Source organism: Carassius auratus, chromosome 50, assembly GCF_003368295.1.
Source record: "Carassius auratus strain Wakin chromosome 50, ASM336829v1, whole genome shotgun sequence".
Lineage (NCBI taxonomy): Eukaryota > Metazoa > Chordata > Actinopteri > Cypriniformes > Cyprinidae > Carassius > Carassius auratus.
In genome coordinates this window covers 17,339,626-17,357,299 of record NC_039292.1, presented here as the reverse complement: position 1 = coordinate 17,357,299, position 17,674 = coordinate 17,339,626, and the positions used below count along the sequence as shown (strand labels likewise).

The following is a 17,674-nucleotide window of genomic DNA, read 5'->3' as shown; positions in this document are numbered from 1 at the left end:
AAGGTTGGGAACCACTGGTCTAAATGTATGTCAATGCATTTTGTATAATTTTAGTGGGGCTTTTTTATGACACTCTCAAATAAGACCTCTATATAATGGTGAAGTTGCAATTTAGTACATATATTAAATACAGGCCCCTATCATACACTCAATGCAATGCAAGCGTTTTTTGCTAGTTTCAGCACGACACAGCTATCATTGTCACATCCTGCATTACATTGTTTAAATAGCAAATGCATTTGTGCCCATTTGTGCGCCCATGGGCGTGCTGCTCTGAAAACGAGGTGTGTTCAGGCGCATTGACACGTTGCTATTTTGAGGCAACTGAAATAGACCGTGTCTTTGACCACCTGAAACCTGGCACGAGCGCAACTGGTCTTTAAAGGGAATAGGAGATTAGACTCTGATTGGTTATGCCCAAAACACACCCATGACTCATTTAAATAATAGGTACATCTACATCCCTTTCCTGTCATTAAACTAGCAAAAGTGGATTCAGACATGCCCTAAGTGCACTTGCGTCATGCACTTTTGACCAAAATATGGGCCATTAACTTTTAAATGTAATATTGAATACTCAGATAAATTTGAGATTAAATGGTTTGCACATGCTTTATTATGTTAGGGTTAGGTAGTCAACACGTTAAAAAAAGTACTTTTATAAGCTCAAAAACAAATATTAAACAGTTTTTTAAACTGTATTTTTAAGTAAAACTTTTTATTTGACAGTTGGACTTTTTAAAACTGTTAACTGAAGTCATGAAAGTGTCCTCTCTCTGTAAGTGCAATTAAAATGAAACTGTCTGCAAGTTAAGATTTCCAAGTTTTATAATTCAATACAATTTACCACACTTCTTTTTTCACGAGGGTGGCTTTTTATTACATTACATGATCTAAAACAGTACACTAATGTTATGAGCAACCGCAGTTGCAATGATGAGGCAATTATGTCTGCACAGAATAATGACCATTTTTATTGAAATCTCAAGGCAGTTGCGTAACGGAGGCGGATATTTGATCGTGCCGAAGGGCAATAATAAAAGTGTGAGAGGACTCATTACGGCCTCATATCACCCACCTCCTCCATCCTCCACCGGTTGAACAGCTTATTATAGTCACCCGGCCTGCCAGCAAACCTGCAGAATACACACAACCACAACACACACACACACACACACACACATTAAATTAGCTTTGGAATTCAATTAGCCAGGCTATTCTGGAGAGGCATTTGTGTTAGCGCCGTATATTTCCTGTATGAGTTGATGGCAAACAGATCTTAAGTGGTATAATCTGGGAAATGAAAGCAGCAACAGCAAACCAAGCACTGAATAATTCATCAAGTAGGTCAAAAGTGGCTTACCTTCCTAAGAAGAAAGCTATGTAGAAGGTCGAGCTGTTGAGATTGACGAACTGGAAGAGGAACATCTTGAGGGCAAAGCTGTTTTCCCATTCTGACTCTGTCCGTGGGTGCTCTAGATCACGAGGGAACGTGTTCAAATCATTAGGGAGCAAAGCACTGCATGGTACAGGCGTGAGGAAAGTTGCACTCAATCAATAGTAGACATGACTTAATCAATACTTACCCAGGTTTGTAAGAAGATAGGCCACTTTCTCATAGACCTGATGGGTTAAAGGAAATTGATTCAGAGCTATTTTTTAGACTAGGCTGAAAATATGAAATTAAGAACATTTTTCAAGAGATTTACATCTTATGCCATTCATAATTATTTTAATACATGGTTTATACTAATCAACAGGATGTTAACATATTGGTTATAACACAAAAATTTGGGATCAGTACATTTATTTATTTATTAAGAAATTAATAGCTTTATTCAAAAAGTATGCATAATGTAAATGTATAGTGTATAATTTATAATGTGTAATGTAAATAAATGTACAGTGTTATAAATAATTTATATTTTAAAACAAGATGCGGTTTGGAACTTTGAACTTTTATCAAAGCATCCTAAAAAGGGTATCACAGGTTACATAGAAATATTGATCGGCACAACTGTTTTCAACATTGATAATAATCAGAAATGTTTCTTGGGCAGTAAATCATCATAGTTGAATCATTTCTGAAGACTGGAGTAATGATGCTGAAAATACAGCTGAACATCACAGAAATAATAATTTATTACAATAGAAAACTGTTCAATTTTAATCACATTTTTGAGCAGACTTGGTAAGCATCTTCTTTAAAGAGTAAAAACCCCAAACTTTTGAAAGTTAATTTAACTTACTATATTTCCAATTAAGTTGCAATGTTATTAGAGAAAATAGCATTTAAAATAAAATTGTTACACTGGTGCCACAAAGAAATGCAAATTAAGTAACTTCTAAGAAAGTCACTCTTTTATTGAGTTGAATAAATGACTTGCTGTTTTTAGGATGCAAACAAAACAGTGTAATAAAATATATATTTGCCAGCAACCACCTTACATTTTATGCCTGGGAGCGTCAGTATGCAATAGTATTCAATCATTTTGATGATTTCATTTTGATGCTCTGGCATTTCAGAATAACATCTGAGATGCTATGAAATAAGAAAAAGGTCAAAATAATAAAATAATAAATAAATAAATGCAAATGTCACTGACTTTTTTTTGCATAGCCATGGATTAACAGCATATAACTATACTGACAGTATCATCAAATATTACTAATTGAACCATACCAAGAGAGAGAGAAAATACATTTATATATATATATATATATATATATATATATATATATAATATTTACATATTATAAAAACATTTTATTAATGACTTTATTTTGCATTAAACTATTTATTTTTTATTGCTTCAAAGTGCATTATGCTTTCATTAAAATTCTTGTGGCAAAGCCCTCCAAAAACGTATTTCTCTTTTTGTGTGAAACCTCAGTGTAAAAAAGTTTTGTGTATCTTTTTGAAAAGTTTGTTTCTTTATTGTGTCTCTCTCTGGTGTGAAGAGGCCTTCGGGACTAGAGGAAAGACACTAACCACATTCAGAGACATGATGATCATGAAGTTGATGCAGACTCCAGTGCCTGAGGTGGCGAACTGCCAGTTCTTCTTCACAAACTCCCACTGAAAGGAAGCGAACTTCTCCATAGCAATGAGCCGGAACACCACCACAGCAAACACGGCTGTCAGGACCAGAGAGATCTGAAGAAAAAGATGACGAGCGGTGAAATGGGTGGATTATTTGAGATGGATGGATATATAGTGGAATCTTGCAGAAGTTTCCCTTAACAAACTTAGATATAGTTTTGATACGCTTTGACTTTTAATTCAGGGCCACCAGAGGGAGACAGCTATTTATAGTAGTGCGGCTGTGTGAGCTCATTTTAATCAACAAGAAGTCTAATAAAAATAATAATAATAATAATTTTAATTTAAAAGATTTCGGGCTACAAATAGGGTTCCGAGCTGAAAATAATGGAATACTGGAACTGATGGATGATTTTCATTCAGACGCTTGCATTCTTTTGCATCTGTGGATGAAACACTGGCATAAAATATGAATCATACCATGTACAAATGCATCTTACAAGCGCCGTTCTGTCAGCTGTGAACAAAAAACTACAATCCTACCTTTCATGGTATGTACACAGATGTGGTGTGCATGATTATGCTTTTGTGTAATTACAGTGTAATTACACAAATGAGTATTGAGTGATATTCGTTATTTCATACTGAGAGCATTACATTCATTAAGTACTGTTTTTTAAATATTCTCCATTCCTTCATGTGCAAAATTACTAAAATAATTGGGTAGTTTTGCAGTACCCTTGTTACACGTTACATGCATTAACTAAAGAAATAACATGCAATAACAAGCAACTAAACAAAAACTAAGCATTACTCTAACATTAATGTTAATTAGTTATTTCTACAATGACTTGTTGAAATAAACCAGTGTTTGTGAAAATGTCAAGAAACAAAAAATACATCTAATTGGAAATGAAACCGGGATTAATTTCCATACAATTCCTTTTTCATGACGGGGTGGTGATAATTCTGATCTGCTTGTTGTAGCTTCAGGGATTAATTGAATCTTACCATGAAAAAGATTCCCGAAACAGACACCATGAGTCGGCTGAGTTTGTCTGTGAAGGGCTGGAAGGGCTCGGGTTTCCCTGAGATGGGGTTTACTCTCTCCTTCCGGGAGTATTTGGCTTCAAACTGGGGCCGTAATTCCTCCTTTTAAAAAAAATAAAAACAGCAACATCAAGTTACTCATGAAACAAGTGGTTGAAGATCTTTTACAGATCTCCTGAATGATTCTCATCACACACAGATGTTCAACATCATCATCATCTGTTTGGGCTGGACATGATGATGTCAATCCAGAGGCTGTTCACATATGCTGAATGAGTTCACATAAGAAACTTCAGTGCCTCAGCATGAGATATATTTATTAATACATTCCACAATATGACGGTTAAATATAGAAGAGATTGTATACGGCAGCAGTTCTCAAACGTTTCAGGCCAGTTATCACTTCTGATCAAGTCACACCATCCAAGTATCCCCTAATCACCACCGTACTGTCCCGCACTGTCAAGGTAAGAATGTAGGCTACAAGATAGAAACACAAAAATATAATAGGACTAGTTCACTTAAAAATTTTAATTATGTCATTATTTACTCTGCCTATTGTCTTTCCAAACCCACATATCATCCTTTCTTTCTCAGAGCACAAGAGAAGATATTTTCAAGACTGTTCGTGCTCTGCTTTTCCATACAATGATAGCATATAGTGATCTGGCTCTGCTAAGCTCTAAAATAGAAAAAAAGCACAAGAAATGTCACATAAATATAGTTAATGTAAGTAGTATGCTACAATCCAAGCCTTATGAAAATAATTTGATAGGTTTATGTAAGTAACAGACCAAAAAAAAAAAAAGAAGAAGCCTTTTACTTGTTTGTTCTTGTAGCTTAATTTACCCATCAAGTAGTTAACCACGATAAGTAGTTAAATAAAGACAGAACTTTCATTTTTGGGTGACTTGATTAGAAATTAGAAATAAAATATTTGGGGGAAGAAATAAAAAATCTGTTTAAATAAATTTGTGTGTCATAAATACGTTGTCCCTTATTCAGCAGCAGTTGTTCTGATGCTAGTTTCCATTCTATTTCTACCACAGAATATATGTATATTATATACAGTGGGGATCGAAAGTTTGGGCACCCCTTGCAGAATCTGTGAAAATGCGAGTAATTTTCAAAAAATAAGAGAGATCATACTAAATGCATGTTATATTTTATTTAGTACTGTCCTGAGTAAGATATTGTACATAAAAGATATTAACATTTAGTCCACAAGACAAAATAAATGCTGAAATTATTAAAATAACCCCACTCAAAAGTTTGGGAACCCTTGGTTCTTAGTACTGTGTTCTGTTCCCTGATGATCCTCGACTGTCTTTCTGTTTTGTGATGGTTGTGCATGAGTCCCTTGTTTGTTCTGAACAGTTAAACTGAGCAGCGTTCTTCAGAAAAATCTTTAAGGTCCTGCAGATTCTTCAGTTTTCCAGCATCTTTGCATATTTGAACCCTTTCCAGCAGTGACTGTATGATTTTGAGATACATCTTATCACACTGAGGACATTTGAGGGACTCAAACACAACTATTAATAAAGATTCAAACATTCACTGATGCTCCAGAAGGAAACAAGATGCATTAAGAGCTGGGGGTGAAAACTTTTGAACACGATGAAGATGGCCAAATTTTTCTTATTTTGTTGAAATATAATTTTTTTCCATTTAGTTCTGCCCTTCGTAAGCAACAGAAGATACTTGTATGTTTCCCCGTACACAAATTAAGTACAATTTACCTTGCTCTTCAAATTCCAAAAGTTTTCACCCCCAGCTCTTAATGCATCTTGTTTCCTTCTGGAGCATCAGTGAATGTTTGAATCTTTTTAAATAGTTGTCTTTGAGTCCCTCAAATGTCCTCACATTTTCACAAAACAGAAAGACAGTCGAGGATCATCAGGTAACAGAACACAGTACTAAGAACCAAGGGTTCCCAAACTTTTGAGTGGGGTTATTTGAATAATTTCAGCATTTATTTTGTCTTGTGGACTAAATGTTAATATCTTTTATGTACAATATCCTACTCAGGACAGTATTAAATAAAATATAACATGCATTTAGTATGATCTCTCTTATTTTTTGAAAATGACTCATATTTTCACGGATTCTGCAAGGGGTGCCCAAACTTTCGATCCCCACTGTATATAAATATATGCAACCAGGAACAAATGACCAATTAAAACTTTAGATACATTTTTTCTAACAACAAATGTTTAGCTGTACTGTGTTAAGGTGTACACTGAGCACTTATAATGATGATGTATTTTTGTAGGGGAACCTGTAAGTTAGCATCACCCTGGTTCCCAACAAAAAACACAAACCTTATTCCAGGCATTAACCAAAATCCAATTCAGTAAAACCACTGACTTCAAGCACAATGGAACTGGAAGTGTTTAAATCCTAACTTGTTTACAGGTTTTGTTCTACAAAAATACACCATGCCTGCATCACTTTGTGTAGCACTTTGTGTGTTTGTGTAGCACTGTTAGGTCATGAACAACAGTTTGAGAACCACTGTTATACAGCAGAAATCTACAGGGCAACGAATGCAAACTCCAGACATACAGCAAGTATGAGCCACATCGGATCGCTTTGATCTCTGGGTTATTTTGAGGTGTTCCCTCAAACGCATTTCACACAAAATATGCACAGAACATCAATTCACCATCACTCTGTACATGCTGATGTTATGCGGTTCACAAGAGCTGTTCACACTGAGATTTCATCACGGGAAGTTGTTAAGTGAATGTGAATGAGTGTACATTACTACAACTGGATGTCTTTAACCAAAATGTTATCGGTGTGCTGAGCAACTGGCCTTAGCTAGAAAATATGGTTACAAATGAGATTCTGTTTTGACATTAAATAATACATCATATGAAAGAAATTAACGATTATTAAATCAACGCACTTATTAGGCTGATTCACCACATGTAGGCATAGAACAATTATTTTTTGCTCACAGAAAAAAACATTGGCTCATTGGAAATACATGCCTATACCTAGAATTTTTGCAAAACAGCAAAAATGGACAATTACATAGAATTCACAGCAGTTTTCAGCTGAAACGAACACTAGTGGCAGTAAAACACCAACAGCTTTTACCCGGTCAGTGTGAACACACTTGAGTCATATTCACATTAGGAGCAAGACATGCACAATACAACATGATACGGTAGGAGGCACACTCACAGAACACACCATGACACAGGGTTTACACTAAAGGAAATACAACAGACAGCACATAGATTGGCCACACACCAGTTACAGTTGTTCATGAAGTTAATGGTCATTTTAACAGGTTTCAAAAAATGTATGATATTTTTTAATGGAACATAAAGCAACAAACAGGAAGGCAGGCTCACCTCCTCTTCCTCCCAGTCAATCAAATCCCAGTCGTAGGTTAGCTCCGCCCTTCTCCTCTTCCAGAACTCAAGGAATACCGTGGCTGTGACGGCGCAGGAGGAAGTGGTAAGATGTGAACACAATGTGAGCAAGAGCTTTCAGAGACAGTATGGTTCTATTTAAAGTTAGAAGGCTTATTTAAGTAAGGTGAGTAAGGAAGGTCATCTTAGGCTCAAACATACATATGTACAGTACATACAGGAAAACAAGTCCTTCAACTATGCAAACTCAATTTCAGGCATCGTTAAGAATGCAAATGTGTTTATGGGCATTTGCATAATCCTCCCCCATACAGTTTATATATATATATATATATATATATATATATATATATATATATATATATATATATATATATATATATGTATGTATGTATGTATATATATTGTATTTGCCTCTCTGAAAGATGATGTTTGTGCCAAGTTAAATAAATCAATATGAAAAACCTGTTATAATGTAGCTACAACTCTCACATTTGGTTCTTATGAGATTTAAAGCAAGAAAACAGGCCTGGGCCCACTACGTGACTGTGGTAAACTAATAGGGTGACATAAGTACTAAAATTATTAAAATGATTTAAATTTAGTTACATTAACAAATCTTAATTAAAATGCATAAAATTAAAAGTACATTTCAGCTTAGATACAAAGGCTTTTAAATGTCATATTGGAAATGTGAAGCAAAAAAAATTCAAAGTATAAGTAAATATTATACAACCTGCTTTTGGTCTTATTTTTGCAATGTTGAGAGGAAACCAAAGTCATTTAAAAATAATTAAATTATATTTTTCATCTGGATCAAATATGACCTGAATAGAATACAAGGATTGTAACTCTTGATTGCAAGTTTGAATCTTGTCTATGTTCGTTTTCTCCATTTGCAATAGTTTAGCGCTGATGAAAACATGTGTCGAAAAATGCTGTAAATATAAAGCTTTATCATTTGATTATTTCATTCCTCCATTCCACAAGTGTTGCTTTTTTGCTGTTTATCAAAATATTTTTGGTCTTTTCCACACACATTGCTGGTTTCGTTGCACCTAAAGAACACCACAAGACTGGTTATACAATAATAACAATAATATAGAACACATGATCACATATATGTATTTATCATATTACACCAGCTTTGAATGCGCAACCAAACAGGGTATTGGATTAGAACTATCCATTTTTATAACGTTTCATCTCACTGGTAGATATTCAGATTCAATCTAGCTTGCAGATTGTAATCAGCTATATTATTCAGAAGCATGAATTTTTTACAGTATCAAAGGAACTGATTTAGGCACTAAGAATGAATACTAAATAAATTAAAGTAAAAATAAGATAAGTTCTGTTAGGTTTTCATGTTAAATGTAACTATTAAAACAAACAACTGCAACAACAACTACAAAAACATCTGGGCTCTCTGAGTTCTCATGTCCCTTGTATCTACCAGAGGACTGTATGACCCACTTTTGTTGAAAGCAAAACAGTTGGAATGGAAGAAACTGATTGAGAGACCAAGAAGAGAGACAATGTTTAATTTTTAAAGCCCAGTCTTCTTGCTGAAAGCTGTCTTCACATTTGAGCTTAGACTTGACTTAGACTTGCAGATCCACCTGGGTCTCTCAGACAGGAACAATACGGCCCCCATCACAGTGTTCTAATAATACACTATTATGACTTTTGTCAACACCCCCCAAAGTAGTGGACTCTTAAAAGGAAAACACTAAATTCGGCTTTTCATTTGCCCCCCATCTCTCAAAATCACACAATTATCCTGTATTTACAGAGTTACTGAGGTGTCCTGTATTTTCCATGTAACCCATCCAAACTGAATAATTTTTTTTTGTAGCTCATTTACAAACATTCAAGAGCTTCTACAAACATTCAAGAGCTCCTACACCAGTTAAATATCAACTGATTATTAATCACCGGACACTTGCATCCTCTTACCACACCATTCAAAAACACACTCAGATGTATCTTGCATGCATCATATAGACCCACTTCTAATGTATCCAATCCTTTCAAATCAAAATACTCATGGACTCAGGAGCATCAGAAAATTACATGTCCTCCCAAAACCTTGCTGGATTCAAAATTCCCCGCTGCAAAAATGACACCACTGACCAGATCACCACTTTCCAAGGAAAACCACTGGGCAACGGCCTGCTGCGGCACTGCACACCAGAGGTCGTTCTACATATTGGGTGCTTCCACACCGAATAGATCTCGCTACTGCTGCTAGAGGAGGCTGTCATGGACATCATCCTATTCAGTCCTTTTCCTCCTGATATTCCCAACATATTTCTGATATTATTGATCAATCTTATCAGATTAATTTTGATCGTTCACTTTTATTTTAAATCAGTGAATGCAATTCACCTGCATTGCATTAGCACTTGTTAGCCTGTTATTAGCATTTTCATTCGTACCTATCGCTGTTTTCTTTTCTCCTTATATCTCTCGCTCCAGTCTTTCACAAGTTCATCAAACAACTGTGGTAAGAATATTTCATCAAGCACGGTGAGTAATGGCTTCTCCTGCTATTGTTATTTGCACCTATTGCCACATGTACAGTTTATCTATCTCTGTCGCTGATGAGGGATTCACATGTGATAAATGCAGGGAAATAGTTAGGCTGACAGAGAAGATTCCAGAATAAGAGACAAGCATCCAAACTTTAACTGAGGACAGTAAGAAAGTTAGGACTCTAGATATGGCTTTGGATGCGTCTAGCTCAGGGATTTCTGTACTAACTGGGGCCCAGGTCAGGAAGCAGACAGACTGGCTAAACCGACCGTCTGCTAGCTGCCTCACGTCACAGAGGTCAGTTAATTCTCAGCACATAGAGACTCTTTCACCTAGATATCACACTATAGAGACTGTGTCTGTTCCCCGAACTAGAAAATGCAAAAAACATCCACACCGAGCTAAGATTAACAATTTATTTGTGGTTCAAAAAACAAACAAAAAAACTGATGCAATACGGATAAACAAATGATAAATCTTTGCCTATTGAAAAACAGATCCCTTTCTACGAAAACACTTTTTGTAAATAATATGATCAGTGATCATAATCTAGATGTGCTCTGTTTGACAGAAACCTGGCTAAAACCTGATGATTACATTATTTTAAATGAGTCCACCCCCTGAGATTACGGTTATAAACAAGAGCCGCGTCCAAAAGTCAAGTCAAGTCAAGTCAGGTCACCTTTATTTATATAGCGCTTTAAACAAAATACATTGCGTCAAAGCAACTGAACAACATTCATTAGGAAAACAGTGTGTCAATAATGCAAAATGACAGTTAAAGGCAGTTCATCATTGAATTCAGTGATGTTAAAGCGCTACATAAATAAAGGTGACTTAACTTGTCTGAGTATCAGGTATTCCAAGACATGTTCAGCAGGGTCACAGCCACTCACTTTGCACCTCACCAGCCATGGGACTGTGCCATTGACCTGCTGCCTGGGGCCAAATTACCCGAAGGACAGGTCTACCCATTGTCGATCCCGGAAAGAGCCGCCATGGAGGAGTACATTCAAGAAGCATTACAACAGGGGTTCATCCGTCCGTCCACCTCACCCGCAGCATTGAGCTTCTTCGTGGCCAAGAAAGATGGGGTTCTGAGGCCCTTCATAAATTGCCTGCACTCAATGACCAGATGGTAAAATTCACCTATCCCCTTCCTCTGTTTCTGGCCGCCTTGGAGGAGCTACGTGGTGCCCGCATCTTCAGCAAGCTTGACCTAAGGAGCACCAGTAACCTCATCCACAGGCGTGACAAAGGAAGACCGCTTTCGTGATGCCCACCGGGCACTATGAGTACCATGTGATGTCCTATGGGCTCTCCAACTCACCTTCCGTCTTCCAAAACTTTATGCATGAGATCTTCAGAGACATGCTCAACCGGTTCTTCCTCATCTACATAGATGATGTACTCATACTCACCTAATCTAGAAGAACACCATGGCCATGTCACCCATGTACTCCAACGCCTCCGCCAACACCACCTGCATTTAAAAGCTAAGAAATGTGAATTCCACAAATCCACCATCCACTTCCTGGGCTACATTGTCAACCTTGCAGGAATACAAATGGACCAGAGGAAGGTGGATGCGGATTAGAACTGGCCACAATCCTCTATGGTCAAAGAGATGCAGATGTTCCTGGGGTTCACAAATTATATCGTTGCCAGAAGGGGGCACCACTCACTTCTCTCCTCCAACGGAAGGCCAAAACCTTCACCTGGACCCCAGATGCACCGGGCCTTCCTCCAGCTCAAATCTGCATTCTGCATTCTGTACAGCCCTGCCTCTTTTACACCCAGACCCCAATCTCCGTTTCATGGTGGAGGTGGCTGCAGCGACCCTGGGAGTTGATACACCTGCCTGACCATTACCATAGCTTACACACCTTCCATGCCTTAATGCTAAAACTATTCACTAATCTTTTATCCTTCTCTCCACAGAACATGAGGTCTTTCTTTCCCGGCTATCTTTGTTTCCAGGTGGAATGTTGAAAAACGCAACACATGTCCATGTCCGAGGCCGAGACTATGGAATCACCTGCCTCATCATTCAAACCAGCCTTCTACACCTATTCACAATCACATGATTATCATGGAAACCTGCATCCACTTACCAGATCATTCAAAAACACTCACCAAAGTCACTCATCGGCTTTTGTCAAGGTTACAAGCTTCTCAGTGGGTTCCTTGTCAGCATGTCGATCCTGGGATCCTCTGCTATCCATTGAAGGACTAGAAGTTTCAACCCAGATAAAACCATTTACTATACTTACGTTGATCACCTGAGTTTTGATTCTTGTATGTTGTAAACTTCTTCTCAGTTGCCTTAATAAACGTACCAGCTTGTTTGAATCAGTCTGTTTTCCTCCTTGACCAGCTGTGACACTGGGATAGGTGGAAGGATTCAGAAACTGAAAAGAATGCTGCAGGAATCTCTTGTGAATGCTAACCAGCCATCTACTCTCTTCCAGAGAAATATATAAGTTGCCTTTCGATTGGAACTCACTGTATCAGTGTTTTGAAGGCCACAGCAAAGGTGTCCAATATTGCTCCTGGAGGGCCAATGTCCAGCAAATTTTAACTCCAACCCCAAATTAAACACCTGAACCAGCTAATTAAGGTCTTATCAGCCATACAAGAAACTTCCAGGCAAGTTTGTTGAGGCATGCTGGATACACTGACCCTCCAGGAATGAGTTGCCTTCCGTCCACCTCAGTTAAACAACAAATTAACAACAGTAGTACATCAAGAATCAGAAAATATATTTTTCAACCAGGAACTGCAGGGTCTCCTTGCAAAAGGAGCCATAGAGCATGTACCTCTCCCAAAGAAAGTTTCAGGGTTGTACAATCTGTACTTTATTTTACCCCAAAAGAATAGATTGTTGTGTCCAGTTTTAGATCTGAAGGGCCTGAACCGTATTCTTTGAACCGAAATACTGTACAGGTTCAAGATGCAGACCCTCCAGCTTAGATCTTCTGTCTCAAGCACAGGAGATGATCTAATACCCAAGCTGAAGATTTGTAAACCTCTGGCATCTGAGGGGTACCAGCTCTTAGATTCTGGTCTTCCAAACAAGAATGTTTAGACCCTTACAAGATGTTCTGCGGCAGAATGGCCGTCTCTGCACACATTCATCAGGTTTTATAGTCTGGACTTGGATTCTTCCCCAGGGTCTCTTGAGGGTTGATTCAGGTTTAGTGTGTGCTCAACAACTTTATGTATTATTCACTTCTTGTGGAGCAGGCACTACTCTGTTATGTGGTGCCGTTGCCATTGAAGTTCCCATAACATCAAAACAATGACATGGCATCAAGTTCAACTCGAAAGGGAACGTTTAATGTTATGTATGTATCACAGTTCCCTGAAAGGGCAAAGAGACAGTACATCTTGCGGCCGAACTCTGACCATGCATTTGAGTCTTGTCAGACAATTAGAGTCTGATGATATGTTAGCTTGGCATCTATTTATTGTTTTGGTGATGTACTAAGCCATGTTGCTACGTCATCACACTCAGCTAGTCAGTAATGGGCAGGTGCAGACTTGTGCTTAAGGCACTGGCTTGCGTGAAGCATTCCCATAGCATCAAAACAAAGATGCAATGTTTTGTTTTGTAACTGGGTTAATTACATAAAATTTGAATTTATTTCTTTATGTGTGTTTGTTTAACTGGGAACTCAAAAGCGTCTGGCCATCTATTAAATGTTTAATGCTTGTATGCTTACTGTTAAATTATTATTTGAGTTAAAAGTGCCAAAGAGGTATTCTAGCATGCATATGCATGAAAAGAAAGACTGTTGAGTGATACAATAAAAAGTAAAATGAATGTTTTGTTGCCATAGACAATTAAAAATATAAAGCTTCATCTTCAGAATGTAAAATAGGCATCATAGTGAGAGACCAATTAGAATCAATAATTACAAAGAGCTTCTGCAGATCAAGAAGTTTGACACTCCCAATAGTCTGCAGTAAGGACATATATTTAATTGGTATTTTTAACGTTAGCTTATATTTGTACACATTTTGTTCCATTCTAAGCTTAAAGCTGTTGGTAGATTTCCAATGTGTTAATGGCCGGTCATCATTGTAAAGCTTTTGATTTTGCCTGAACTATAATTTGTTTCTGAGATGCCTGAGGGAGACCAGACATTTATTCTGGTTTCTCTTGACAACAGAAGTTAATCCTAACTAAAGCCATCCTTTTGAACAGTTCATGATTTTCATGAATAAACTTAACAATTTCTGTATTGCTTTTGTTCATTATTTACAATAAAATGTAATCAGTTAAAGGGGTTTAATTAGTAGCTTACAATTTCATGTTATACACAGTTTATTCTGGTGACCATAACTGATGTATGCTGTCAATTTGTCCAGCAGTTAAAAATTTGGCTGACTAATATGTTGCTTTGTTTAGATCCCATTCATCACCTAGAGATCTGCACCTGAATGTATCAAACAGCACAATAATAAGCATGGCCACAAAGATTAAAACTTTACTTGTTATGGTGGAGCTACATTGTTGAACATTGTTTTTAACATCTACACCCCTGTAAATCCCTCAGAGAACTTATCTACCAGCCCGTAGAACGTCCTACTCACATTACTTTCCTTTAAATTCACTCCTGGGAAGTGTTTCTTTGGCTTCAGCCAGTCAATCACACTTTATAATGTGCCCACAATTATCAGGCATTAACTCACCTTTGATCGCTGCTAGCCATCCTTCAACACTTATCTGTGTATCCCTCCTCATGTTCAAAGGAATACACTGAAGTTCAAGCACTTAGTATTTACATGTTTAGACTGTAAGCGAGGTCTACTGTGACCTGATTGGATCTTCGTTGTAATGTAGGACAAAGCAGTGATTGATTACAGCTACTTCTCTTGGGCTTTTGAGTGGATCCTTTTATAGCAGCCCACAGACTGCTATAGATTCTTATTCTGTCCTCATTTGCTGAAGGAAGCCTCTTTTATAATTACTTAATTTGTACTTTAAACCAAATGCTGATCTGCCTGTATTTCTGCTGGTGAAAGACCACTGATTAAATTGAAAAGATTCAAACTCACCCCATATTGCCATGAAGATGGCAAAGAAGACTGTTCCTCCATTGTCAAAAAGATGGGTCACCTGGTGGACAAAAAAGGGGTAATATATTTAAGAATGTATAATTAGGAAATTAGTAAAATCTGATTATGATCAGTCTTATGATAATTCCTAACTATTTTACACGTATAAAATGTTTCCCATTCACACAAATTCATCTGGGCCCGGTTCCCCAAAACGTTCTTATCGATAAGTAGTTCTTAACCTATTCCTTAACCTCTCTCTTAACCTTATGGCACGATTCCCGACAAGTTCGTACGCTAAGTATATCTTCTGTAAGTCATACTTTCGTAAGGTTGGTCTGGACCATTCATAAGCTCTCTCTTAGCGTTATTTGAGCTCAAGACGCTACTGTACAGCAGTCTTTAGAAATCAGCGCAGCGCAGTACAAGTCAAACTATGGTATGACAACAATGATTTTATGTTATGGACATTTTAAGACTAATAATAAAAATTTTTTTTTTTTTTTTTTGCTTCATCGAGGTCGTGGGAGAGGGCTACGGCCTAATCAAGACCTCGATGTGGAGGTGCGTCCACACTGTCACCAACACCCTTCTGCGCCATGCAGGGGATTACATCCTGGTGGATGGCACACTCATCCCTATCACCAATCCATCAGTGATTGATCAGGCGTACATATCGCGAAAGGGAGACGTGGCCATAAACGTGCAGGTTATAGTGGACCATAGGGATGTGATCTCTGACCTGGTGGCAAGGTCCAGAAAAACTTCAAGTTCCCCTGACGAGAGGCTTGGTGCCCTTTTTTACGTTGCCTGGACATTTCGGTAGCTCAGGAATCAAAGAAATTGGCACTACTGTACCCATTTCAAGGTTTGATTCCCAAGGAATGCATGAAGTGATAAAAATGTATACACTGAATGCAGGGTAATTTTATTTTTTTTAATAAAAGCATATGCCAACTATGAAGATGTGTAATGTATGTGTTAGGTGCAGGTTCATGCTTTTTTATTACAAAGTTGCAATTTCTTACAATTTTGTATGCTGTAATTTGTTGGAAAACATGTTAATGTAATAAAAAAACATGAACCTGCATGAACATATATATATATATATATATATATATATATATATATATATATATATATATATATATATATAAATTTATATTTAAAACATAAATATTTATGTTTTCTCCTGAGGTTGAGATGAACACAGGTTGTGGCTGCAATAGATGCCACTTGTGTAATTGGTTCTGCTCTGACTATTCAGGAAATAGCCGGCACAGGAGTTTGTTCAAGTTACAAAGACACTGAAGATGACAGTTTATGGCCCATTTCACAAAGGAGGTTAAGTGAAAACTCTGTGCTAACCCTGAAATGAGGGAAACTCTAGGTTTTCTGTTTCAGAATGGAAGGTTTGTCAAACACGAGAAAGCAGGGTAAGTCAAGCCTGTTTCTGAAAGAGAGGTAACTTATACTCAGAGTCAGTTACCGTAGTAACTTATGAACCTAGCCTGGTGAGGAGCAGGTTTTTTTCGATAAACCCAGAGTTTATTTCGGTCTCCTCCCCCTTTTTAAACACTTCATTGATGCACGCTGGAAAAATACTCTTCTTCCTAAGTGTTTTATATATATATATATATATATATATATATATATATATATATATATATATATATATATAATAAAATAAAGATTGATTTTCTATATAAGATACTTAGGGCCCTATTTTAACGATCTGAAACGCAAGTGTCGAAGCGCGAAGCGCAAGTAACTTTGTGGGCGGGTCTCGGCGCTGTTGCTATTTTCCCGGCGGGATAAATGGCTCTTGCGCCCGGCGCAAATCTAAAATGGGTTGGTCTGAAGTAGCTTCATTATTCATAGGTGTGGTTTGGGCGTAACGTGAAATAAACCAATCAGAGCGTCATCCAACAATCCCTTTAAAAGCAGGTGCGCAAGTTCCATTATGGATTGCTATTATTATGGCGTATTTACCAGGCGCACGCCAGGAGCGGTTCACAGCCGAGGAGACTGATGTTCTTGTAAGAGCAGTGAAAGACAGAGAAGTTGTGTTGTATGGGGATGGGAGAAACCCACCCAAAATAGTGTCGGTTAAACAGGCGTGGGAGGAAATAGCCACAATTGTTTCATCAGCTGGCATCCCCATGACGTCGTACCAGTGCCGCAAGCACTACAATGACATCAGAAGACGGGGAAAGTCCAAGCTTGCCAGTATCAATCGGGCTCGCCGTGTAACGGGAGGTGGATCTGCCTCTACTCAGGACCTGACGCCAGCAGAGGACATCGCTGCGTCCACCCTCACCGCTGAAAGTGTTGAAGGATTTGGGGGTTTTGAAATCGGCACCCAATCAGAAACGCAAACAGTCCAACCCCAAGGTACACAAATTCACATACAAGGTTTCTTATGAAAATATTTTAATCGTTATTTACATGAAAAACATTTAACGCAGCCACAAAATAAATAAAAATTATGTAACAGCATCGCAGGAAGACCCTGGCCTCCGAGCCGTGCTCACGGGCCATCTGAGGAGGGAACAGCACAACCATCAAGGTCCAGACCCACTATACGCAGTGG

At 37.7% G+C, this 17,674-nt stretch overlaps 1 protein-coding gene across 6 annotated transcripts in view; it reads right to left on the bottom strand.

Moving 5' to 3' along the window:
* Positions 1-17,674, bottom strand: part of LOC113067194 (anoctamin-3) — an 85,963-nt gene that overhangs the window by 11,874 nt on the left and 56,415 nt on the right. For 4 of the 6 annotated variants that reach the window (XM_026239499.1, XM_026239495.1, XM_026239498.1 and 1 more), the window contains 8 exons: positions 15,082-15,142; positions 7,459-7,541; positions 7,286-7,312; positions 4,055-4,195; positions 2,993-3,157; positions 1,587-1,623; positions 1,364-1,475; positions 1,079-1,136 (listed from right to left, as the gene is read on the bottom strand). In XM_026239499.1, coding sequence (XP_026095284.1) covers positions 1,079-1,136; positions 1,364-1,475; positions 1,587-1,623; positions 2,993-3,157; positions 4,055-4,195; positions 7,286-7,312; positions 7,459-7,541; positions 15,082-15,142 — 684 coding nt within the window. The remainder of the gene's footprint in view (positions 1-1,078; positions 1,137-1,363; positions 1,476-1,586; positions 1,624-2,992; positions 3,158-4,054; positions 4,196-7,285; positions 7,313-7,458; positions 7,542-15,081; positions 15,143-17,674) is intronic. The other 2 variants (XM_026239497.1, XM_026239500.1) reach the window with 1 other exon arrangement.